General features: G+C 43.0%; 1 protein-coding gene across 2 annotated transcripts in view; it reads right to left on the bottom strand.

The window, feature by feature from the left end:
- Nucleotides 1–339: 339 nt before the first annotated feature.
- The window catches only part of SHROOM4 (shroom family member 4), a 272,702-nt gene continuing 246,392 nt past the window's right edge, over nucleotides 340–26,649 (bottom strand). For both annotated transcript variants that reach the window (XM_072816701.1, XM_072816702.1), the window contains 5 exons: nucleotides 14,491–15,285; nucleotides 10,860–11,009; nucleotides 9,816–9,996; nucleotides 5,762–6,031; nucleotides 340–4,009 (listed from right to left, as the gene is read on the bottom strand). In XM_072816701.1, coding sequence (XP_072672802.1) covers nucleotides 3,740–4,009; nucleotides 5,762–6,031; nucleotides 9,816–9,996; nucleotides 10,860–11,009; nucleotides 14,491–15,285 — 1,666 coding nt within the window. In that variant the 3' untranslated portion in view covers nucleotides 340–3,739. The remainder of the gene's footprint in view (nucleotides 4,010–5,761; nucleotides 6,032–9,815; nucleotides 9,997–10,859; nucleotides 11,010–14,490; nucleotides 15,286–26,649) is intronic.

The following is a 26,649-nucleotide window of genomic DNA, read 5'->3' as shown; positions in this document are numbered from 1 at the left end:
GTCCAAGTCCCTGCTCCGCTGTGTCGGGTATACTTGGACGCAGGCTCGAGCTTGTAAATAAACCCTCGTGTGTTTGCTCCTTGGTGGTTTCTCGGATTTGCGATCTTGGGCACAACAGTAGACAGAACTCATGATTGGAGGTGGTCTAGAAAGTGCCTCACCTCTCTGATCAGGCTAGACTCCAGAACTGGACTCTGTATACTGCTGAGGTCTACACTTGAAATTACATCTACTGTCGACTCTTTGTGAGTCCTAAATTATTTTACTGGGGTTAATGAATGGTATAGCATTAGTGCTATACCATTAGAGAATTTCCATCACCTCAGTGAAAACACATAATTTTTTTTTGTCCTTAGCACCTTTTATTGAAGTATAACCCTTGATGACAATCCGGCAGGCATATCAATGTCAGCCAAGAAGGGAGTGGTGGAGGACACAATTGCAGAAACAATAAGATTCAGAAAAAGATTAGCTTCACATGGCATAGATGACCCCCGACAGTCATACAACAAACACTGGTCCTTTATCTATAGAAATTGCCCCCTGCCCCACCCCCCAAAGGCCTACTAATCTTCAAAGAATATAATACACTGTTACAGAAATAGTATTGGCATAGACAAATCATTTGGCAAAGACAGTGGGAGTCACCAAGCTCCAGACAGGAAGAAGTGGCCATAAATGTGCCTAGCTTCCTCCACCTGGGACTTGCTGCTACTGGCAGAGCAGCATCTTCAGGGAGACTGGGGTTAGGGGTGTGGCTCTGATGCCCCCAGGGCAGCTTTTTAACATAGGAGGTTAAGTGGAGAACAGAACCAGAACCTGAACCTGGCCTCAGGAAAGGATTTTCATCTTTCATCCTCTTGGTTCCTCAGCTTCCAGTCTCTCCATTTCTAGGGTTTAGTTTTAGTGTGTCTGTCTCTCTTGGGTACCCCCTTGAGCATTTACCAGTCTACTCTGGCTGAGTCTGCAGCTTATGGGACTCAAGGAGACACAATTTACCCAGACCCTCAGGATTGGGGTGGGGGAGTAGGAAAGGACAAGTGATAGTAGCTCTTGCACAGACTACTCTCTCTATATCAACCTGTTCCCCACCAGGGCCTGTATGAGGATTTGAAATAGAAGGCAGAGGTCAAGACCAGTAACCATCTGGGGAATCCCCTTGGCCTCCCTTCCAAACTGTACACACTGGCTGGTCTTGGAAGAGGGCTGAGCCCAGGAAATGAGAACAGGGGAGAGATGCTGCATCTTGAGTAATCCTGGCAGCTCTGGACCAATATCACTCATGTCAGTAGCATGGGGCATTAGTTCCTGTTTGGTAGCTCACCTTTCTCTGCCAAGCTTCACTTCTCAGTATAGTTTTGGGGTTATTTTATTAAGTGCTTTAGAAACTGTCCTTCTGTGTGAAAATGAGCATTCTTGTGCTCTGATCCCAACTCTAATCTCAGGTGGGATGAGAGACAAAAATAACACAGTCAATAGTACTTTTAGTGTGATAAATTTCATGTACCAATCTAATGCTGACTAGAACAACTCAGACCATAGTTATCCTGTCCAGGTGAAGTGACCACTCTTTTCCCTGGGCCTTTCCCCAGCCCAAAAAGCTGCCTTAGCCCCCCAAATCTTAGAATGACGAGAATGATGGATTATATTTGGCCTCAGCTATATAGGACATCTCAACTTACTCATTGTTTATCTTAGAGCCCGTTTAAGAAAAAAAGAAGATGGCAACTGCAGCTTCTATTCATAACACTCTCTCACCTTCATCAACTTTGGCTTGGGTAAGCCCAGGCCTTTACAAGACATCGGCCTTCCTGAATAGACTCCTCCATTTGAGGGCAGAATGGCAGGTTGACATTTTAACAGTGGTTCCAACAGCAGCAGTGTACTAAGAGCATACCCAGGGCCCCCTTCAGGACACCCTGTTGGCCAAGATTCTTCCATTGTTTCTAAATACAATGAAGAGGAAAAGGAGGACGCTAGAGATCAGTATTTGTAGCAGCAGCAAAGTTCTTTGGTAAATTCTTTGGTTGAATGAGGCACCCCTGCTGCTACAGTTAACCTCCAAGGACCCCTCAAAGAACCCAGGAGTAACTAGAAGCGATGCCAGGGCTTGCTGAGCAAGGCTTTGCAATATGAACCATGGGCACCAGTGAGTGAGGAACAACAGGGAACTGAGCTGGATAATAGGCCAGAGTTTGTCCATGACTCCTTTCCTGCCATTGCCTACACGAGGGATTTTCCAGGACAGCAAATGGCTAGTGGTGTCAGGGCCTTGGCAACAGCAGCAGCATTAGTTGTTTGTGTGCCTAAAATTCTGGCTGGGTTGTAATTTGCTCTGGGTGGTGGCAGGGGCTGGGGGTGGGGGGGTGGCCCTGGCTGAAACTTCCAGATACCATGAGTTTCAGCTCCCTCAGGCCACACGCTGGAGAAAGCAACTGTGAGATGGAAGATCTCCTCCTGAGCTCACTTCTACCCAATTCCTTAGATGGGAGATCATAGAGAAATGGGCGAACCTTTGTCAGTTTTAGATTTCTTTGGTTTCAAGAAAAAATAAGAAAATAAAACTGAACTCGTCAGGGAATGCTAAGCTTATGGTTACCCTGACATCAAGAAAAGTATAGGGCCTGGCCATTGTCAGCTGAGTTCAAGACTAGAACTCCTTTCTTAGACACCTGAAAGCTTTAGTGGGAAGAATTCAGGGTTTTGGCACTCGCTCATCTAGCCATAGTGAATTCAGGCTGATCTGCAGAAAATGCTTTCCTTCTGGGATTATTTTTCCCTCTCCAACTCCCCTCTTCTCGCCTTATTAGTTTAAAAAAAGGGAAAAAATCAAAACATAAAAATAAATAAAATCAAAAGGCCATTTAAAATACAACAAAGAACCCCTCACCTCAATTAGGAAATCTGTATCCAGAAGTCAGCTTTAGTAGATCTATTATTAATGGCCCATAGTGTGGAGTCCTTAGAGCGGGCACTTGTAATCCCCAGCAATGATAGGCAGGATGGAACAGAAACAGTAGGCCAAAAATCTTTGGACAGGAGGAGGGCCACACCAGCCAGGGCTGAGAGTAGGGCTCCTTCCCCCTCAACCAGATGCTGGGGAAGGCAGGAGTGGAGCCAATTTGTTTAAACTCAGCTCCTGCAGGGCACCTCGGGATTCCCAATCTTTCTTCACATTTTGTTTGGTGTAATTTCTCCTTCTGTGCTTCCCACTGTAAAGCTTATTGTGAGGCCCTTAAATTGCTGGTAAGCTAAGCCCTCAAGAGAGCCAGGTCTCTGTGGGAAATGGCCAGGCCACAAGCCTTGGGCAGAATGGAGCTGCACAGGCAGCTTCTCTCTGAGCCTGGACAGGCTGATTGTGATGTGGGTGGGTAGTGAGTGCATGATGTCTTTGGAGTCCCTGTACCAAGAATGAAGGCACATGGTAGGTTCTGTGTGCAGTGAGTGCTTGCCTGTGCAAACTGTGGGAAGGAGAGTGTGGTTGTATAATCACACTTTGCTGCTGGCAGCTCCAACTTCTTGCTTCTACTCTGTAGGGTAGAAGTCTGGGGAATCCCTAGGGCCTCCTAGCCAGTTGGGAGCAATGCTAGGTAAGGGGCAGTGAGAGATGTCCAAGGTAGAGGTTATGGAACATACTGCTAACTAACTGCTATCTACTTGCTAACAAACTGCAAAAAGAAGATTGAAAGCACTTCCCATTGTGGCTGGGCAAGGATGGCGTGTCAGTCCACTTGTAGAATTAGAAATTGCTGGGCCCCAGGAGTAGGCTCTCCCTGAGACATTTGAGCTGCTCTTCCCCAAGCTTGATCTTCTCTTCCAGCTCTCGCTGTTCGATGATGAGAGCAGATTTCATCTTCACAAAGTGCTGGTAATCTTGGAGCTGGTCCTGAGGCAGGTAGCGGGAGACCATGCCGAACACCAACTTCTCCCGACGGTCCACATGCTCCTTCAGCTCCTTGGCATCTTGCAACTGCCCTGTCAGCTGCTGCTTCTTCTCTATCAGCACCAACTGAGGAATCAGATAGACAAATTAAGAGCCATTCCAGTTACCAGTCATCTGCCTAACTCACTGCTCCGCCAGGAGGGCTGAGGCAAACAGCTCCTCACTCTGCTAGCTCATCAGTCCTAAATGTCCTGCTCTGAAGTCCACCTTCATGCAAAAACTTCTGGACAGGGGGGAGGTGCATTTACCCCTTTCCATCTCCTACACTGTCTTTAATCCATGGACTACAACTGGGGTTGGTGGGGGGGTAGGAGTAGGAGATGCAGAGGCTCTGACAAAACCAGCTCATGCCCCTTCCACCTGGAGAACAAATATCACTGTGACAATGCTTTCAAAATATGTGTGTCTCCATGTGGGTGTACCTGTGTGAGTGCACATGTCCACATGTGTATGCACAGGCGTATGTGTCTCAACATGGATTCAGACTGGTATTCCTTTTTTTTTAAAGATTTTATTTATTTATTCAAGAGAGATAGAGAGAGACAGAGAGAGAGAGAAAGAGAGAGAGAGAGAGGCAGAGACACAGGCAGAGGGAGAAGCAGGCTCCATGCAGGGAGCCCGACGTGGGACTCGATCCCGGGTCTCCAGGATCATGCCCTGGGCTGAAGGAGGTGCTAAACTGCTGAGCCACCCGGGTTGCCCTCAGACTGGTATTCCAAACCACTTGTGCATGGAAAGAGAATGCACTTTGGTTCAGGGATGTATGCAGAGTGGCCCAAACTGTGAAACTGACAGACTCTCAGTCTCAGCTACTTGTTGAGACCTCCTCCTTCAACTCAGAGAGAGAAAGTGGGGTGAAATTGCTCTACCGTTGCTGCTGCTGCTACTAATATTACTACCACCATCAATACCAAGACTATGACTACTATCACTTCTATTAAAACCACTAACACCGATAATACTGCCACCACCACTACTACTACTACTACTACTACTACTACTACTACTACTACTATTTTTTAAAAGATTTAATTTATTTGAGAGAGAGAGAGAAAGTGAGCAGAGGGAGGAGCAGAGGGAGAGGGAGAATCTCAAGCAGACTCCCTGCTTAGCATGCAGCCTGTGATGTGGGGCTCGATCTCATGACCTGAGACAATATCAAGAATCAGAGGCTTAACCGACTCAGCCACCTACGTGGCACCACCACCACCACCACCACCACCACCACTACTACTACTATTACTATCACTATCACTAGCAATAACATCACTGCAACTACTATTTACTACTACTACTATTACTACTACTGGCAGGTAGCACTGATTCAGTGTTTACCCTTCTAGGCCCTGTTTTAAGTAATTAATAAGGATTATATAATTTAATTCTTATGAACCCATGAAGTAGGGTGTTTTTGAAGAGACTTAGACAGAGGAAGGTTAAGTAAGCTGCCCACAGCCACGCACCTAATTATTGGTAGATCCAGAATTATAAGACAACTTAAAAGCCAGTGCCCACCCTCTTTTTTAAAGATTTTATTTATTTATTCATGAGAGACACACAGAGAGAGACAGAGGCATAGGCAGAGGGAAAAGCAGGCTCTTTGCAGGGAGCCTGATGTGGGGCTCAATCCCAGGACCTGGGATCATGACCTGAGCTGAGGCAGATGCTCAACCACTGAGCCACCCAGGTGCCCCCACTGCCCATTCTCTTAACACTATGCTTTACTGTCTCTCAGACTAGCCAAATCTGAAAGAGGGAGCCCTGAGAAGGAACAGATGGCATTTCCCTCCATCCACACCCCAGAGACCCCAACTCTACCTTCTCCTGGTTGGCCTCTGCATCAATGCTGTTGAGAGCATTCTCCACCCGGGCCAGTCGTCCAGAGAGCGACAGCAACAGGTTGACCACTTTGTCCAGGTCCCCAATAAACAAACGATATTTTTCAAACTCATTGGATTTACAGATCGCTTTTAGGTTGGCTTCCACCTCCTCTCCAAGGGCAGAGTTGGCACTGATGTCCTCTAGCAGTCCTCGCTGGGCCTCCCTCAGGACAGAGAGTTTTCTGCCAATGCTTTCAATAAGCTGTATCTAGGAGAAATAAATAGGGGAAGGCAAAGGATCAGAGTGGGGACAGAAATGGGTCTGCACTTGTAACCTCTGTTTTGGGATCCCCAAGACAGATGGCAGGTTCCACTTGCCATCAGAAACAAAGGAAGCCTGAGCAAGTCATGAGCAATTCCAGTTTTCTGGACAGGCGCCCTCTCTTCTGTCTCTTCAGATCTGGTAGGAATCCGTCACCACCAAACTTCTTGGCATTAGATAAGTGGTACCCAGGGGCTAATTCTCATTTGCCAGATGTAACTTAATGAACGCTTGCTGAGACCATTTAATAAACGGGAATTGAAATGCTTGTGGGAGCAGAGGTTGTCAAAGCATTATCATCAAGTATTTGCCTGGGGCTTCATTCATTTTCCTTCAACCCACTGAAGTATCTCTCATGTGCCCTGGCACTATGTTTCATGTTCGCTCCCTCCATTTGGCTTTTGCAGCCTTTTGGATAAGATTGGGAGTTCTTTTTTTTTTTTTTTTTTTTTAAGATTGGGAGTTCTTAAGTCCCGATGACTAGGTGTAACTTCTGGTTTTGCCAACTTCCTGGCTGTGTGGCCTTGGGCAAATTTCTTTACAGAATTTAACACTCTTGATCGGCAGAATGGGCATAACTGCAGTACTGACTTCATTGAACAAGACTATGCATGGAAAGGACCTAGCATGGACTGAGTACTTAATGAAGTCTGGCTGCTATCATCATTCAGCTTGGCCCCACTCAACCATTCCAATCCCACGGCTCTGAATCTTTCAGGATTGGGCCCTCATTCCATCTGCAGTCATACTTGTGTTCCTGATGGATTTATGCAGTTTTACCTGCTCTAGATCTCTTCCCTCACTTTGGCTGTTCCCATTCTTTCTTCAGAGCCCAGCTTTGCTCCCATCCTCCCTGCAGGAAGCTGCTGTCCCCATAGCCCTTCTCTCAATGACCTCTTTCTTTTCTGAACTCTCCCGCCTTTCAGAAATAGAACACTCGAGTATAATTTGACATTGTTTATTCCCTGTTTCACGTGGGTGCATCCAGTCTCTCTCCTATTGGTGATAAGTTTCTTCAGGAAAGCACTGCCTGAGTCTTCTGATCTGTCTCCCCTGTAGGTGTAACCAGTTCTGGAACTCCATTCATAGGAAGGTAGTGTGGTAGAGTAGCTGCTTAGAGTCACAGATGCCTGGGTCCCAATTCCACTGCCTCCAAACTGTGACCTTGGGCAAGATACCCAATCTCACGGAGTCTTCTCTGTTTCCTCATCTGTAAACGAGAAGCTTTTCCTCTTCTCCCCCCACCCTGCCACCATGGTAAGGGTTAAATGAGATCATAGAAGTAAAATGCTTAGCATTGCTCCTGGTATATTAAGTGCTCAGTACCTGTTTAGTGCTGCTGCTGCTGCTGCTGTTATTATCATTACCAGGCACTCAGAGCTAGTAGATGCTTGTCTGGTGCAAAGTCTTAAGAATTGAGCCACCCCACATTGCTCATGGCCTGTGCTGTCAGCATCATATTGTCATTAAGAGCATGCACTCTAGTGCCCGACTACTTGGGTTTGAACCCCAGTTCTGCCACAAAGCATTGGTGTAACCTTGAGCAAATCACCCAACCTTTCTGTGCTTCAATTTCCCCATTGAAAAAATGGGATAACAATAGCACCTACCTCATAGTACTGTTCTGAGAAGGAAATGACTTAATATAGGTTACATGCTTAGAACGGCATCTCATATCTTGTGTGTATGTATATGTATATGTGTGTATATATAATATATATATATATATGATATATATATATACTGAAGTATGCCTCAGTATATGTTTGTTTTTCTCATATTTTTTTTAGAGAGAGAAAAGGAGAGTGCACATAAGCAGTGGGGAGGGGCAGGGGAGAGGGAGAGGGGGAGAGAGAATCTTAAGCAGGTTGCACACTAGGTGTGGAGCCTGACACGGGGCTCAATCTCATGACCCTGAGATCAAGACCTGAGCCAAAATCAAGAGCCAGACACTTAACTGACTGAGCCAACCAGGCGCCCTGCTTCAGTGTTCATTTTATTATTATTCCCACCCAGGTACTCTGGGACCATAGGCTTGTAGTTTTCTAGCATGTGCTCCTTTCTAGTAGTTTATTTAGAAATGTCCAAGAAATGTCCCAAGAGAGCCTGCTCTGGGTCAAGGGCCTGTTTCTATTTCAGAACTGGCCCAAAGTCAGGAGATTACCATGATCTTATGTCTGAAGCATCATAGGTTTACATTTAGGGAAAATTCTAAAACCCACTGGGGATTAGGGACCAATGATATGAATGAGGCAACACAATCAGATGCCAACAGGCTCTCAGTTATATCCCTGACCTCTGTTCTCCCAAACAAAACTCAATGCCAGGGACAAGGGAAGGCTGGGGGCCAAACGATCAACTTGGAAAATCACCTACCCATGCTAGCTCTTCATTTCCATCATTCCATAGATCTGGAAGGATGCAAGCAAAGAGAGCCCTTTGTTTCTTGGCACCTGGCTTTGCTACCCGAACTTCATTCAGTCCTGGGGAAAGTGTACTGGCTAAAACTGAGTTGCTTTTCTAGGATATTACAACTTGGTGACCTTCTTCACTTGTCTTCCTCGGAGACAAAAGCTGGCCTAGCTCCCCAAGAATCACTTCAGATCACTATCTGCTGTTCTTTGCTTTGCCATTTCTGATCATTTTTCTCTTCCTGGTCAGACTCTTATTAGGTTTGCTTCTAATAAAAAGGTCCTGAGTAAGCTGGGAGCAGCCTTGCCATGCTCAGGGAACACAAAATCCAAGGAGGCAGGCATCTGAATCAATATAACTTTGATACCACCATACTTCCCATTTTTTCCCTGACATTTTGCTTCCAATTTGAAAGTGGTGGGGAGGTCTCCTGCAAATGGCCTCCAGCTTTCCTACAGGTCATGTCCTGAATGAGAAGCATGGGCACAGGAGCAATTGACATTAAGTTCAGATGTTCACAAAGTGATAAATTAGGCCTTTGGAGTTGCCATGGAAACCCTATTTGCTTAGGAAATAAAATGGGTAAGTGCAGGGAGGGCAAAGTGATTCCAGGAATTTGATTAGAAAACTAGCCCTAGTGATGCTCAGAGGAAGAACGGGGAGGCTTCAGAACATCATAATTATTTCTATTGCTCATTCTAGTATTTTTAAGAGATGATTGATTCTTCTTGCAAAACTTCTTACTAAAGTTTATGGGCCTATAATTTCTCCTCTTTTGGCTTGGTCAATCCATTCCTTCTCCTGAAAAGTCACATGGAGAATACAACCAATGGCTGCTATTGGTCTGAGCTCGCAGTCAAAAACTCTGATGTACAGCGGGCGGTGAGTTACTTACAAGGCTGGCTTATTTCACAGGGATGGCACATGATAAAGTGGGAGGTGCATCATTCTTGACTTCAAGCTCTGGATCTACCCCTAAAGTCTGTAACGCTGAGCAACCTAATCCTCTCCACTGGTAAAACAAGGAGGGGGCAGAAATCACTGTTGAGCAGTTTTAAGGATTCGACAGATCCAGTGATGGTGATGGTGTGGTGGTGGTGGTGCTGCTGCTGCTGATTTCTACCATTCTCATTACTATTATTGGCTGGATCAAAAAGAGAGACTGGAGTTGCACTTGATGAACCCAGGGGGGCTATTTGATTTCCATATTGGAGATATAGGGATGTACCAAGTTGTTGTGGAGCACGTAGAGGGCAGGTCAACCTCCAGACACTCCAACTGAATGCTGAAAATGTAAGACCATATCAGAGAATTTCACCTTTTTTTGAGCCAGTTCAGGGTCAACTTCTTCTTCTCCCAGGCCAATCTCTGCCATCTCAGGCTGGTCTTTCAACTTGTTCAACAATTCTGCTTTGGCCACAGAAATATTGTAATAAGCTGAGTAAGAGGTAGGGATTCCTGGGGCCCCCAGAGGAGGTGAGAAGTGCTGAAATTCTTGTCTGTGGAAACAAAGAATGACCATTTGAATACCTCCGTTGAGAGACTCCTGACCTCTCTGCTTCTTAATTCACCCCATTTGTGAAAGTGGGACCCTGCTTTGCCTGGGAGCTGGGGAATAAGGAACTGGTGGACCAGTAAGCATGGCTGAAATGTAAATGAGCCACATGAAGATCATCAGGAAACCAACTCTGAGAACACAGAAGGCTATTTCTATGCCCCTGACTTCAATGGGTAGGGGAGCTTCTTTAGAGATGATCTGATTTGCTCAGCACCTGACTAAGAGCCAGAAAAAACTGGCAGGCCCCAAAGTTCTGGGCTTCTGATCTTCCATGAGTCCCCTCAGTTCATGGCCCAGGCATATGAATCCCTGGGTGGCGGGGCGGGGGGGTAGGATGTATCTGAGACCTTAGCTATTCATCCTCCATAGCTGTTGGCCTTCCTCCTATCCAACCCCACACTGCCACCCACTCCAGCTCTATCTAGTCTGCTTGTTTACAAAGGCACCCTATGGCTTTCCTAGACACTCTCACAATTTATCCTTTTCTGGAAAAGCCACTACTGCTTGAAATGGCCCCTCCATTGCAGATCTCCCACAGCAAAGAGGTCACCCATGACCTCAGCAGTGGTCACCATGTTGGAGGCCGGGGTTAACACCCCTGCCGGGGACTTGTCACGGCCTACCACATCTCTCATGAGCTCTTCTGAGACTGCCTCTGAGGCAGGCCTTCAGCCTGCGAAGGGATAGCATCTCTCCACTTCTGGCATATCCCCAGTGGCCCCAGCCTCCTCCATGGTTGCAGAATGAAATGGGGAAAAAATGGAACCAGTGGCGCCCAGGGGCTTGACAAGGGTAGCAGCAGACCCTGTTGTCTTGGGTTCACTGAAGCCTGCAGGGCTGAGATGCTGCTTCTCAGAGCCCCAGCCCATACAGGAGAACTGCTCCTCAGGAAAGAAGTAGCTCTGGCTCCATGCCGCCTTGGGTTTGGACTCTTCTGCAATCAAGGCTTCTGGTCTGGAGTGAGGAAGGAGATAAAGAGAAATGCTTTAATGTTGGATTTCAGTGATGGACGGGCAAATATCTCCAACCCCGGTTTATGCAAGAGGGAGGCTCACCCCCACTATATTCTTGTTGCCTACCAGTCACCCCTACCCTCCACCTGTCTGTGTTGCTGCCCCTTTGCTAACCTCTAGCTGCTTGAAAGGAAAAATAGGAGAAACTCATTAGTCATTTTTGCAGCTACTTGCAGCTCTTAGATGAAGGTCAAAAATAATGGTTAAAAGGCTCCACAGCTATTTACCGATTCATGCTATGCTGTCTTCTAATTCATCACACAAAAGAAACTTGGGCATGCCAATATTCCTCATCCAAGGCATTCATTTTACATGTGGGTTTTTAAAGTAACAACACTAATAAATGAACAATAGTAGCTAATATTTGCACAGTGCTAACCATGCTCTAGAAGCTGTCCTAAGATGTGTTTTTATGTGTATGTGTTTGCATGTCTGTGTGTAGATATAGATAAAAAATTTAATGTTCATGACAACCATTTTATAGATAAGGACCATGAGGCACTGAGAGGGAAAATGACTGCCCCAAGGTCACCAGATAGTAAATGACAGACCCATGATTTAGACCTAGGTGACCTAACTCCAGAATCTATACTTTTAGCCACTATGCTATACTGCCAAAGGGAGAACTTGACATCATATAAAGCCTTGTATGTAAGGAATTTTCTGGCTGGACTATATGTTAGCAGACAAGAGAGTACATTCTGGAGGGAATATGAATGTATGAACTTAGGGAATTCTTATCTATGAGAAAAATATCTAGGGTATGTGTGAGAGTTCTGAGTTAGAAAGTGCTGGAAGGAAGTACAGAATTAAGGGGAAAAAGGATGTGGCTGTATGTCAGTTATATCTCAATAAAACTGGAAGTATATCTTAAAGATATATACTAATTATAGACTCAGATCTCAGCAGACACAGCCCTGTACCATATCATAGTTGTCATATTAGGCACTCTGTTCTAGGGCCACTGTCCTCATAATCTCTGCTAATAGGGCAGGAGTTAAGGAGCTCTATGACAACATAATCTGCATTTGATAATGAGTATCAAAGCAAAAATCAGATTCCTTCTGCAGAGCATAGAGTTCAAAAGGCAAACTATTCCTGTACTTGAACCAGAGTTAGGAGACTTCACCAACACTTGAAAAATTCCACTAATCTGCTTCTATATGTATCCCAGCATGTGTAACTGAATAGTGTGTGGGTTATAGAGATGCTCTGATTTGATTTGGCTGAAAATAGGATGTCTTTTTTTTTTCATTTTACATTCAAAATATTATATATCTCCTTGCTCCTAGCGCTTCTTTCTCCCTTACAAAATCTTAAAGCCACTTCCTTCTGGTTAGAACCCTATGCTTTCTGGAATAGGATCTTGAGGAGCTCCAAGATCTTGGGAGGATGTAATGGGCACAGTGAGCCAGATGGCCTGAGTTCTGGCTACCTGTGATCTTCTGCAGGTTACTTTAGCCCCCCTGTGCCACACTGCTGTCACCTAAAAGATGTGGGACACTAATGACATCTATTTCACAGGTTGGTTGTGAAGATGAAATCCATCAGCACACAAAAGTGCTTAGAACAATGAATGTTTGGCACAATAGTAAGCAGGCAGAAAATATTAGCTTTGGTGGGAATAACACTGTTCCTTAAATCCACATCATTCAAAAGGCATCTATAATTGATTTTCTGCAGCCACAACCTAGGGCTGTGTGCAAACAGATGTTTCTCCTTGCATCCAATCATCATTAAAAAATAAATAAATATCTGGAATGAGTGACAAGATCTCTAGCAATAGCAGTTTTCTTCTCTCTGGCCAAAGCTCCAAGGTGAATGGAGGTTAAGAAAAGGAGGAAGGAATAGGAGGCTGAAAGGGGAAAGTCAGGCCTGTAACCACTAGCTCTGGGACACTCTGCCCTGTGGGGGCAAAAAGGTCTTGTAAAGGCCTTGCTCTCATACAAGAACAAGATCTCTCTGAGAGGGGCTGCCTAGGATGGCGAATAAAGTGTAGGTTTTACTGTCACACAGATCTGGCTTTGGAATCTTTGCTGTGCAATTCCAAGTTAGTCCCTTATTTTCCCCCACTGTATGTAGTTTCCTCATCTGTCAAATGGGAATCATAATGGCCCATGGGGCTGCTGGGAGGTTCAATGAAATAGTGGGTATGAAATGACTAGCAGTGTGTGGCACATACCAAATGCTTAATACATGTTTAGCCATTTGTCTATACATTCTTTCTTCTTAAACGTTAGTGCCTACTACATGCTAGGTCACTCTCCCTTCTCATTGCTGGTAATAGGTAAACAGCCATAGTCTCTTGGCACAAAATGTTTTCCAATGACAATGAGAATGCTCCCCAGCTAGATGGACAGCTTGAGAAGCAGCTGCCAGGGATTGGATAAGAGATTCTCAGGCTGTCTAGGAGTGAGGCCCTGTCATGCTATGCCTGTGGCACCTCATGCTGGAGAACTTTTCAACTGCTTCCAGGTGGCCCAGTAAAGGATTTACATGTCCATAAAAGACACACAAACAAGGTACTTCTAATAGCAACAAGTCTCAGGCGAGTTCCTTCTATGAAGGGATTTAAAGAAAGCACTTATGGGATAGATGCCTTCCCCCACCACCTCCCCCAGCAGTGTGGGCTGAGCTCTCTGAAGGATAACTCCAGGGCTGAGGCCAGAGTTCTTTTTGCTTTGGAGCCAAGAGGACAACCACCATGCAGTCTAGGGCATGCTGATGAGCCCTGGCACGGTGAAGTAGACACACACCAGCAGCCCTGTGGCTAGACTACACTCCTGCTCTGGCCTCCTGCCCAGGCAGCTCGCCCCCTCAACTACACCTATTGCCCACTGAAGAAGCAAATGCAAAGAGGCAGGGAAAGAAGCGGTGCGGGTGGTGGAGAAAGTGGAAGGGGGAAAGGGTGCCTGTAGCTGTTATAAGGATCAAGCAGGGCATAAAGCGCCCACCTCCCCTCGCAGGACCACCTTAGAGCAGAGTTTAGAAGCCCAGGCAGGTCCTGGAGCAGAAGCAGGTCAGGTTGTGAGTTGGCCTCTTGTTCTAGAGAACAAGCAAACAAAAAAGGCAGAGAAGGACCTGCACCAGGCTTTGGGGAAATGCCATGAGGCAACAAGGGTTTAATGTCTTCCGGGAAATAATATAGTATTTTGACAGTGATATTGAAGAACATCAGCAAGTACCATTTACTGAGCACTGATGATGAGCTAGACATGTGGCTCTCTACTTCATCTAGATTATCTTCACATTTACAACAACCATGTGGAATGGAGATCACTGTGCCTGTTTTCTTGGTGAGGAAAATATGAGGCTGGGGACAGTTTAATCCCCCGAGTCAAGGCCACACAGCTGGTAGGTAAATGGTGGAGGTACAATTCAAACTCATGACCTTCAGGGACCTTTCTTTCATAAGCACTTACTTGGGGGAGTCAGTGGTCTCCTTCTCGGATGTCCTCCAAAGCCCACCAGTACCATAATAGCCAGGGTGCTGAGCCTTCTCTGGTGGAGATCCCAAGTGGCTCCTTATTGGAGGCAGGAAATTGCCAGGATGGAGATCAAAGGACTCTTGCTCTGCCGGAAAGCTTGGCAGGCCCTGCCTTGGAGCCTCCAAATGACCAAAGCCCAAGGGTTGTGGCTGCTCCAGGACCTCTTCGGGATGGAGGGCACTCATACCAGTGGTTTCTGAACTGAAATACTGGGGTGGCAGCTCCTCCTCCTCCCCCCCCTTCTCCCCCCTTTCTTCCTGTTCTTCATCTTCTTCGTCCTCTGCCTCTTCCTCTTGCTGCTGCTGCTGCTGCTGCTGTTGTTGCTGCTGCTGGACTGCACGAAAGAGCCTGTACTTCTCCCAGTTGGGAGGAGGAGGGCGAGGAGGAGGAAATGCCTTCTTCCTGGCTCCCAGAGGATCAGGCTGGGTCTCATCAACTTTGGTGAAGAGCTCCCTCCTGTGCTGCCCCCAGGCCCGGGAGCTCTGGGGCTCCAAGTTGATATGGCTCTCTGAGAAGGCCCGGCTACGTAGTGGGTAAGGCACAGAGGCCATGGAGCGCCCCTCCTCATAAAGAGAAGTTTCGTCTGTTTTTTTCGAGGAGTGCTTGAAGTCTCCAAGGAGGTCAAGGGAAGAGATCGCTCGGTAGCTTGACAAGTCCAGTGGTGGGTTCTCAAGGCAAGGGTGGAACGGGGTTGCCCATGAAAGGCTAGCCTTGGGATGAGCCATTTCCCTGTAAAACAGCAAGATGAGGACTGTGTAAAGCAAGTTGCAGATGGCCCCATATTTTGGATAATGTCATTTCTGTAAAACTCAAGATGGCCCCCAAACAAAGCAAATATACGCAGTAAATGTAATCATAAGAATAGTAATACTAACATATAATATTGATAGCTAACACTTAATAAGTATGCACTAAATGCCAGGCATTGTTTCAAGTGCTTTCCAGGTCATCTTAAGTTAATTAATGCTCATAATGATCTGAGGAGGTAGCTATCATTAGTGTCCCCATTTTACAGCCAGGAAGACTAAGGCACAGACAGGTTAAGGAACTTGCTCAGGGTCATAAAGCTAGTGAGTGGTAGAACTAGGATCTAACCTGGACAGTCTAGCTCCAAAGTTTGGATACACACACTACCGTACTCTGGCACTCAGATTGAATGTGCTGTGTACTGGGGCCTACAAGTTCAGCTATCCTGTTAAATTGTTTTTGTTTGCTTTGTTTCTAATCAGGAAAGATTTTAAATATTTAGAAACATACAGAGATTGCTATAATAATTATTCATGTTCTCACCTACTGCCTAGGATTAGCATATTTTACTACACTGCCATCTTATGCTTGATGATTTTTTTAAAAGATATACATAATACCCTGTTTCACTCCTCACTTCTATTCCCCTGATGCCTCTCCAGATGCAAGCTGTATCGTGGATCTGACATGCTTTCTGTCCATGTTTTTATAGTTGTACCAAAAAATATCAAGCAGGCAATCCCCAAATATCTACAATTTGGGGCTTAAAATACCTCCTTCTAAAGCAATTCTAGTCAGAATTCTCAACAGGAATTTTTAACTATGGCATTTTTCAATTAACTGGCAAAATAAAGTAAGATGTTATATTAAAAATATTTTGCTACAGAAGAAATAGGAGTAAGGGATTAGGTATATTATAAAGCAATTACAATTAAAACAGTGTGTTACTGATTAATAAAGCAGAATGAAAACTCCAGAAACATATCAAATTATCTATAAAAACATCATATATAATTCACCTTCCATAATAAGGAGATAAAGAACAATTTTTAAAAAATTTTTTGAAAAAAAATAAAAAATAAAAAACTAAAAAATTTTGAGATAACTGCAGAGCAGTGATATTTGGAGTATACCATCTATTATATACTAAGATAAATTCCAGATTCAATAGTTAAGGGTGTGTGTGTGTGTATTTCAATGTATGTGTTATATGCATATACATGTATATATATTATATGTTTAGAAGAAAAAGACTATCAGGAGATTAAAAAGACTATCACTTGTGAGGCAAAATGAGATTCTCATCTTATAAGCAATAGAGTTCAAAAAGAATATCCAAAGAGACAAGTCCAGGTTTATTTAAATATGTATAAAATATGCATAAAAAGTCAAACTTCTATATAATAGTGACCAAAGCCAAAGGACATCTCTTTAGTCTCAGAGAATAAAGAGTTAAGCCCTCAAACCCAAAGATCTGGTTTCCTGCTGTAGCCTGTGAGCAATCAGCATCATTCTAAGTACTGCCTAGTGACAGGAAATTCCAGCAGTTCAATTAAATCATCAGACAGAATACCCATTCAATAGTCATACTGAAGACTGAGAATATTTCTTTAAGAAATAATGATACACATAATGGTAGCCAAGCTCAGATAGAATGAAGAACAAAATCTCCTTCACTTGGCTCATCTTCAGTCCCCATCATGGCTAGCTCATCACTTGCATGTATCAGAAATTCCCTTCCACATATCCACACTCCCTTCTCATTTGGGCCTTCGCCCACCTATAGTTCCTTTAGATTAGAACAACTCTTTGTGTTCAAAGTGTTCTGCCTGGCATTTTATACATCAGGAAACAAACAAACACCTAGTACTTATTACACAACTGATGAGTTATTGAACACTACATCTGAAATTAATGATGTACCATGTGCTGTACTATATGCTGGCTAATTGGATTTAAATTTTTAAAAAAGAAAACAAGGCGGTGAGTGGAAAGTAAAAGGATGACAAATGCTATCAGGCAGAGAACTTTCCTGACCACCTTATCTAAAATAGAGATGACTTATCCTTAACAATCCTTTTCCTATTTTGTTCTTTCTCAGAACATGTATCCCTGCCTAATATTACATCACATACCTACTTTTACTTGTTTATTTCATGCTCCACTCTCTAACTAAAATGTAAACTCCATGAGGGCAGGGATCTCAGGTGTTTCATTTATCTAGTACCTAATGTCTGGCACACAGTAGGCATTTAATAAATATTTATTTAATAAATTAATTAATGAATAGAAATATCATATGATACAATAGTTCCACTGGCTATATACCCAACAAAAATGAAAACACTAATTTGAAAAGATATACGCACCTTTATGTTCACTGCAGCATTATTTAAAAGAACCAAGATATGGAAGCATCCCAAGTGTCAATAACAGATGAATGGATAAAGAAGATGAATGGATAAAAAAAAAAGGCACATGTACACACACACACAGGAATATTACTCAGCCATAGAAAGGATGAGATCTTGCCATTTGCCACAGTACAGCTAGACTTAGAGGGTATTATGCTAAGTGAAATAAGTCAGATAGAGAAAGACAAATACCATATGATCTCACTCATACGTGGGACCTAAAAAACAAAATAAATAAACAAAAAGCAGGAACAGACCCATAAATACAGGAAACTATCTGATGGTAGCCAGAAGGGTGCAGGGCAGTGGGAGGGAATGAAAAATGGGTGAAGGGGAGTGGGAGATACAGGCTTCCAGTTACATTTGTGAGCATAGCATAATGTATAGACTTCTCAAGTGACTATGCTGTACACTTGAAGCTAATGTAATGTTGTGTATCAAATATACTTCTAGAAAATAATAAAATAAATGAACACATGCCAAAAATGAAAAAAAAAACCCAACAGCCATGATATTCATATCATAACAAAGTTGAGTTAACGGCAAAAATTAACAAACAAGGCAATTAAGCTCTAACAATCCTAAATCTTTATCAAACAACATAGCACCAAAATTCATAATGCAAAAGCCATAGGAAATAGAAAGGTAGAAAAGGGGAGCAATAAAATATGAGGCTTTTTCAGCTGATGACAGATATGACAGTCAAAACTAAGATAATGGGAACATTATATTTCTCCATTTTCAAGGGCCCATTGAACCCTTTTTAAATTGACTCTCTATTAGGACAAAAAGTGAAAGAAGTACAGACTATGGTACCTAATCACTACATAACAACATTAGAAATTAGTAACAAAAATGAAAGACAAAAGCTTTTAGCACATAGAAAATAAAAGGGAAAAATATCCTCCACTCTAGTCAACGAAGAGATCTGACCTGAAATTGTAGAATACCTAAAAAAAAAAAACAATGAAATATCAGAAGCTAGAGAATATGACTGACAAAAGCAGTGGTCAAAGGAGAATCTGTAGCCTCCAACGCTTTTATATTAATACATAAGAACAAATTAAAATCAATGAATTAAGCATTGAACAAAAGAAGTCAAGAAAAGAGCCACAGAAACAGACCTAAGCAAAGCAGAAAGAAAACTAATTGCAGAAATTAATACACTAGAAAACAAATGGTAGAATTAATAATTAAAGCCAAAAGTTACTTCTTCAAAAAAATATAAAACAATAAAAAAGATAAACCATTTGCTAATCTAATTAAAAATCCCAAATGCACAAAATTAGAAATGGAGAAATAACCACAGTTATGGAGTAAATGAAAAGAGTAAGAGAATACTTTGTTCTACTCTATGAAAACACATTTGAAAGCTTAGAATGGTTTTCCAGGAAAACAAAAATTACCAAAACCAATTGCAGAAGAACAGGAATATCAAAACCCATCTGTTACTATAGGAAACAATGTTGATACATTTGACAAAAAAGATAGCACACTCACGCTGTCTTCTGTGAATTCTACCAACTTCCAAGGATCAGACAACCTCAATGCTATTCACACTTCCTAGACTCTAGAATCTACTGAGGGAGAAGAAAAGAATCCTGCATAATGTCGATACCAAAACCCAACAACTAGAACATATATAGAGGAAAACTAGAAACCAGTCTCATCTAAGAATACTAATGGAAAAGTCTCACCATTTTTTTGCATTTAAAAACATAAATAAAATTATAAAAAGGAAAAACATAAATATTAGGACATTATCACATATAAAGAATTTATTAATAAACTACCAACATATATTGAAAGTGCACATTCAAAAAATTCTTCCTAAAGAGGGTGCATGACCCAAAAAAGTCAGAAATCACTGGTCTGGGAGTGTTGTTCTTAATCAAAGTGGCTCTTGATCGAAATTACCCGGAGAGGTCATTGAAAATGCAAATTTCTAGGCCCTGCCCCCCACCCCCGAAATTGGGATTCAGCACCTCTGCGGCAGGGCCTGGGAATCTGCAACTGCCCTCAAGGGATTCTACTACAAGTGGCCATATTACAGAAACCAGGGTCCGGGGTGAAAACGATGGGAGTGCTGTGGCTTGGGATGGAGGTTTGGGGGAGCAGAGTTCTTTGGCCCAGTCGGATTGGTTTCCAATCTATACAGCATGTCTTCCACCCCTTGCCAAACACCTTCCCACCTTCTTTCCCTGCCTCTCTCCACCCCCCTTCTCCACCCTCATCTCCAATCTAGCTCTTAAGGAAATGCAGGTGGTGTCAGCGTCTCCAAAGGCCCCAGCTGGGCCGATGTCCTGTAGGATGGTGAGTCCCGCCACAGAATAGTACTTAAATTTACCATTCTTTCTTTTTCCTTTGCCAGAGCACAGGAAAGGCAAGGCAAGAAGAGCATAATGGAAAGAACACAGTGTCAGAAAAACTTGGGTCTGAATTCCAGTAAAAATTTAAAATCTGGCTCTATAACACAAAAAACTGCATGACCTTGCACATAGTATTTAATTTATCTCAGTTTCCGTAAAATATTTATCTACAAAGCTGCTGTGAGGATTAACTATCTAAAAGGGACCTAGCAATGATGCTGGGTACATGGGAGGTGATTAATAATGACAGACTATATTTATTATTAGGACAGAGTCCCTTACTCAGGGCCACTGCATATGGTTATGGCAGTTGCACAGTGTACAACCTTCACTGCCGTGTGCTTCGGCTTTGTTCCTTGTTCTCACCAAAGGAGTTGGACTGCACTGTCTCCCTGGTTACTGTTCAGCCCTGCTCAATAGCCAAGAAAGCAGGAGATCTTAGGTCTCAGCTCAGCCACATGCCTGCCTAGCTAGGAGGCCTGAGCTAACCAAGGATTTTAACTCTGGGCTCATTTACTCACTGTTCTCATCTACTCAAAACGGACAGATAAGGGGATCCCTGGGTGGCTCAGTGGTTTGGTGCCTGCCTTCAGCCCAGGGAGTGATCCTGGAGACCTGGGATCGAGTCCCACATTGGGCTTCCTGCATGGAGCCTGCTTCTCCCTCTGCCTATGTCTCTGTGTCTCTCATGAATAAATAAATAAATTTTTTTTAAAAAAGGGACAGATAATAAAAGGCAAGTTTAGGTTTCAGATCAGTGTGAAAATCAATAGGATTAGATATTCGAAGTTGTCTTGTTCAGGTACTAACATAACTAAGCACTTATGTTACCCTTACAGAATTTACCTACAGGTAGCCAACTCCAGAATCAGTTGGAAGAGACAAACATGCTCTCCTAGACATCTGGTGTCCTTTTTCGTGGCACTGTAACCTTACCTGGGGCCCCTGGGCTCTGGCAAGGCAACCTGGAAATTGTTATTCTCTGTGTTAATCCTAATCCTTTAAAAACCACTCCCCCCTCTCCACTTCCATGGCTTGTGCAGGGCCAGCCTGAGCCCTTGTAGAGTCACTTACATTGGGGGAGCAGAAGTGGGCATGACTCTGCAAAGGGAAAGGAGTACCTTTCATGGTATAGGCTGGGTCGTTGTGTGTCCTTCCACACAGCTGTTGAATATTATACTGTGCAAGGTGACAAGATCAAAGGGGAACAAAAGTGACACAGCTCCTTCCTTCTGGGCAGTACAGCTGGAGCAAACGGGTGAATAGAAGGCTTCCACTGAAGTTGTCAGGCTCAAACAAAGGATAGTGGCCTCTCTAGTATTCCTATTTTCCAAGGGCTCAAGCTGTCTGCATGCTTGGGTCTCTGCCTTGGGACCATGTGGAGTGGAGTGAAGGACAGGGAGTTTTGTTAAGGGAAAAGGGCTATGGTTTCTTACTTCTAGTGTGTGTTAGGTACTGCTTCATGTACTTTCGTGTAGGTATTTCTATTAATGTTCACATCAACCCATCAAAGTCAGTGCCATTATTGTCAGTTGGCGGGTAAGAATTGTGAGGCCTGATAGGGGTAAATCAGGGACACCTGAGTGGCTCAGTTGGTTAATCATCTGCCTTCAGCTTAGGTCATGATTCTGGAGTCCTGGGATGGAGTCCCATATCGGGCTCCCTGCCCAGTGGGGCATCTGCTTCTCTCTCCCTCTGCTTCTCTTACTCTCTCTTTATCTTTCAAATAAATAAATAAAATAAATAAAATCTTTTAGAAAAAAAGGGGGAGCAGTTAAATCATTTTCCTAACCAGTAAGAAGCAGCAATGTCCAGACAAACTTGCCTTATTCCAACTCCAAGGGACAATCCCCCTGGAGCAAGGACTCTTAGGGGGAAGCAAAAGGTACTCGCACTGCAGTCATCCCCACATGCCCACAGAGACATTAGCTCTTTATGTGGAAGCATGAAAGCTAAGTGTAAGAAAGGGCTTTGTTGACACCAGCAAGGAGACTACATCTCAAAAACAAAAGCAAACTGCTTGCCAAGTCCTGGGCTGTTCCTCTCTTTTCCTCTTGGCACAGGTTATCTTTTCTTCTGATGAACAGATTTTCCCCTTTTGTTAAAAAAATCCCCCCCCCCTTTTGGCCTAATAGTGATCAAGAATGAAAACTAATATTAGCAGAGACTGAAAAATCTCCTCCTACCTCCTCCCCAGTCTTTCTGAAGTTTTCTTTTTTGGAAGTTTTGTTTTTAAACTCACCACAATAGCTTGGTATTCCAGGATCTCAGCAGCAAGGGTACACAGGGCCAGCCCCTCTCCCCTTTCCCTTTCCTCAGCAGCCAAAAGATAAGACTGCTCCAAGAGAAATAGCCACTCCCAGGTTTTTGCTGAAGGAAATATTTGCAAGATCCAGGAAGTGAGACACAAGGAGGCTTACACAGGGAGGGGAGGAAGGCCCAGAGGGATTGTTATTGCCACCCTTCTCTGCCCCTGGGCCCACAGAACTTCAAGTAAGGAACAATTAGTCTGGCAATTACAAATGCAAGTGGTAAGACTCGCACTGAACCTTCCACAGCCCCCAGGAGGCTGGTGCAAAGAGAACAGAGAAGTTTTTGCTTTCTTGTGGCTGTCCTGGAGCTAAAGCCTAGCTCCCCCTCTCCAATGGCCCCAACTTGGAATTTCCAAGAAGGTCTTCCTATTATTCCTCTGGATTTCACATGGTGCCATGGACATGGCAGTAAGGGGATGAGAGCAATCTGTCTTGTTTATGGAGAGTCCATCATGCATCAAGCATGGGGCTGGACAGTTGACAGACCCACTTTCATTTAGGTCTGCAATCTTCTGGCATGGGTATTCTCTTGGCCATGTTAGAAATGAGGCTCGGAGTGGTTAATTGGGTGAACACAAAGGGAACAGTGGCCAGAAGTTACAGTTAAGGTCCATCTGACTTCCATGCCCCCACTTTTGCCCACGCAACATGCTGCCTCTTCAGCATTCTGATAACCTTCTCAAGAGATTTAGTAAGAAAACATTTTAGGAGCAAACAATACATTGTCAGGGGACCTGAGGGGTCTGATACAAGAATAATTCAGCTGAGGATCAGGCTGGCCAAGCTCATTAAGGCTCTATTCTCTGATATCCAGAGGTAATGAAACTTTGGCATGCATAAGAATCACCCGGAGGGCTAATTAAAACAGGTTTCTGGAGCCCATCCCCAGAATTTCTGATTTAGTAGGTCTGGGGCAAGGTGGGGAATTTTAATTTCTAACAATTTCCCGGATGATGATGGTACTGCTGATCTGGGATCACACTCTGGGATCTATTGCTCTAAACAGTCATTACCTACAAGGTTCCCAACTCATTGGGATATCTTAAAGAGGTATAAAGCCATTAAAAAAACTTCTCAAAACAAAATTCACTTAATTAACAGGTGACAACTAGGATAAAGATTTACAAAATAAAATAATGGGAATACTGGTCCAAAAAGTTCTGGGAATCCTGATGTTATTCAAGGAAATTTGGTGCCCCACCATGGTTAAGCAACAGACAGGTCAGGGAAAGAGAGGACTTGTCTATTTGAGTCCTCATGTATACCTGATGTTAATGTACTGACTTTTAAAAATCTAGAATACAATAGGAAAGACTTAATACCAAAGTTATGAAGAACACAATTCTATCATGGACAGTTTAAAAGGCATTCTGGTTGCTCAATTATTCTCTGGGATGCATGTATGTAAGGCTTAAGATTTTAAACCTTTGGGAGTAACCCTAAAGATCCACAAAATGTAGTAACTGGTCATTTTGCAAAGGGTATGAATTTGACTTCCAAGGTATCATAGTACTGGTTTATAGGACAAGGCACCTAGCAAAGGCCTTGTCAACCACTTGGCACTGCCATTTCAACATGGCTTGAGGGGTCTCTGATGTCAAGGTACACAGATGCAGTAACCATGGCAGAGAGAAAATGTGCTTCTTTATGAATAATGGCACTGAAGTGCAAACTATCTGCAAGATAGTGCTGGCGATAGAAGTGATGGAAAGGTCTTAAGAAAGTGATGCTTCTGAGCTAGGCTGTACAATGTTTATGGTGGGAGTGGGAGGTTCTGTGTTGCAGTGTTAGTGACAAATTTGGAAATTTGCAAAAGTCTGGTGACATACACTTTCAGAAATATCAAAGCTCTCAGACTTAAATATGCAGAAGGGCTGGTTGATAGAGAATTCTAGCAAACCAAATGCTAGATAACAGTGAGATCAAGCATGTCTGGTAAGTAATACTGTCTATCATTAGTATGGGGATTTTTCCAAAGCCTTTGATCTTTAACTTCATAGGCCTAAATCAAACCAATCAATCTTCTTCTTTAGATTTTCTTTTTTATTATAAATTCCAGCAACTTGACATGTACCCCCCAAATACCATGTGTATTCAACCCCAGCTATTTATAGCTTACTAGCTGCCTTTCTGGATTTTCTTTGTGTGTGGCTACTATCAGATTCAACATGTGATTTAGGATTTAGCCTTTTTGGTTAATATTAATTAAAAATACTCATTTCTTTGCAAGACCCAGTATTTGTATACCTGTCATTGTTAATAGCTATATTCTGTTCCATCATGATGATATATTTGATTGGTAAATCTTTTCCATGATTACAAATAGCACTACTATGAACATCTTTAAGCAAATACTATTTTCCTTGTTTTAAAGGCTATTTCTTTGGGTGTCTGCTGGGTCAGTGGGTCTGAACAGTTTTCTAACTCTTGTTGCATATTTCTAGGTTGTTCTCCAGGAAAATTGAACCAATTTATACTGCTCCCAGAAACGGTTTCCTCACAGCCTTGTCAAGATAGGGTTTTATGGGTTCTGTTTATCATTTCCATTAATTGTTGATAGTTTAATAAGCAGTTGTGACATGTAGAAGTTGTTTTTGTTTGCATTTCTTTAATTGCTAGTGAGAATGTACTTTTCCAGGCAGTGATTTCACTGCCTTGAGTTTCTCCAGTGTAAATTGCCTGCTTAGTTTCCTTGCCCTTTTATGAAGCTGAATCTGAAAGCTGACCTTCTATACCTATATCCATTCTTTATAGTTTTTGGACAGTCAGCTGTTATCAATGATGCTGACCACATTTTCCTCATTCTGTTGTTTAGCTTATTATATATATTTTTAAGATTTTATTTATTTATTCATGAGAAACATACACAGAGAGAGAGAGGCAGAGACACAGGCAGAGGGAGAAGCAGGCTCCATGCAGGCAGCATGACATAGGACTCAATCCCGGGTCTCCAGGATCAGGCCCTGGGCTGAAGACGGCGCTAAACTGCCGAGCCACCCAGGCTGCCCTTGCTCATTATATTTTATTTTACAAAGTACTACCCCAAAAAACTTTTTGTATTTTTAAAATCATCCATCTTGTCTCTAATGATATCCTCCATTTAACAGAAACAAATTTATCTTCCATTCATAGTTGGAACAAATATGCTACTCCACTGTCTGCTTCCTGGAAGTTTCTACAGAGCATTGTATGTGCTATGGATCTAAGTTAACTATTCTCTAAATTGATACCTAAATTTCCAACATCTATTAAAGAAAGAGTGATTGCTTTCCCCAGTTCAGGGATGCTTCCAGTGTGCTCTATATTCTTGGAATAGCTTGAATCTATTCCTAGAAACTCTTTTTTAAAAAAATTTCACTGTTTGCCTTTTTTCAACCCTCTCTCATATGGTTTTGATAATTGTCACTTTATGACAGGCTTTAGAATCTGATAGGGTAAGTCTACCATCATTGCCTTTTTAAATTAATGTATTCTTTGGTATTCTTGCCCACTTACTCTTCCAGATAAATTTCACTATGAATTTGACAAGTTCTATAAAGCATCCTGCAGTGACTAATTGGCAGTGCCTCACATCTATACATTAACTTAGGGAGTGCTGTAATAATCACTGCTAGATTTACTCTCCTCAGACTGAAGCAGCGTATAGCTATGCATTTATTCAGGTCTTTATCTCTCCCGTTAGAGTTTTATAATTTTCCTGGAATAAGTTTACATTAATGCCCAAGATTACATTAATGCCCAAGTATTTAAATTCCCTTTGTCACACTTTTGACAAACCCATGCCTCAGAAGACTGCATTCTTTGTAGGTGGCAATGTCTTCCTGAAAAGTGTACTCTTCCTAATACAATGAGATTCAATTGTGAATTATCCATTTTCTTTCACTCAATCAGCAAATAGGAAATGTGTACTAGATATTCCATACTCTTCTCATGATGTGGTTTGATAAAAGGAAGGAAGAGAGCCCTAGGCTAAGAGCTGAAAAATCTGGGTCATAGTCTAGTTTTGTCACGTACTTGCTTTATAATCCTGGAAGCAAAGGGCTCTGGAGTCCGATGCCCCTTTGACCTTGGGCAAATGACTTTCATCTATCTATAAGTTCCCTCATCTGTAAAATTGGGTCAATAAATGGTAACTATCTCATGGGGTGATGATAAATAATAAATAATTCATGTGAAATGCTTATAGCAGTGCCTGACACATAATAAACACTTCATGAATGTTAGCTATTATACCTTTTGTTGTTGTTGTTC

Source organism: Canis lupus, chromosome X (genome assembly GCF_048164855.1).
Source record: "Canis lupus baileyi chromosome X, mCanLup2.hap1, whole genome shotgun sequence".
Classification (NCBI taxonomy): domain Eukaryota; kingdom Metazoa; phylum Chordata; class Mammalia; order Carnivora; family Canidae; genus Canis; species Canis lupus.
Note: the sequence above shows the minus strand (reverse complement) of the source record. Positions and strands in the feature narration are given on the sequence as shown.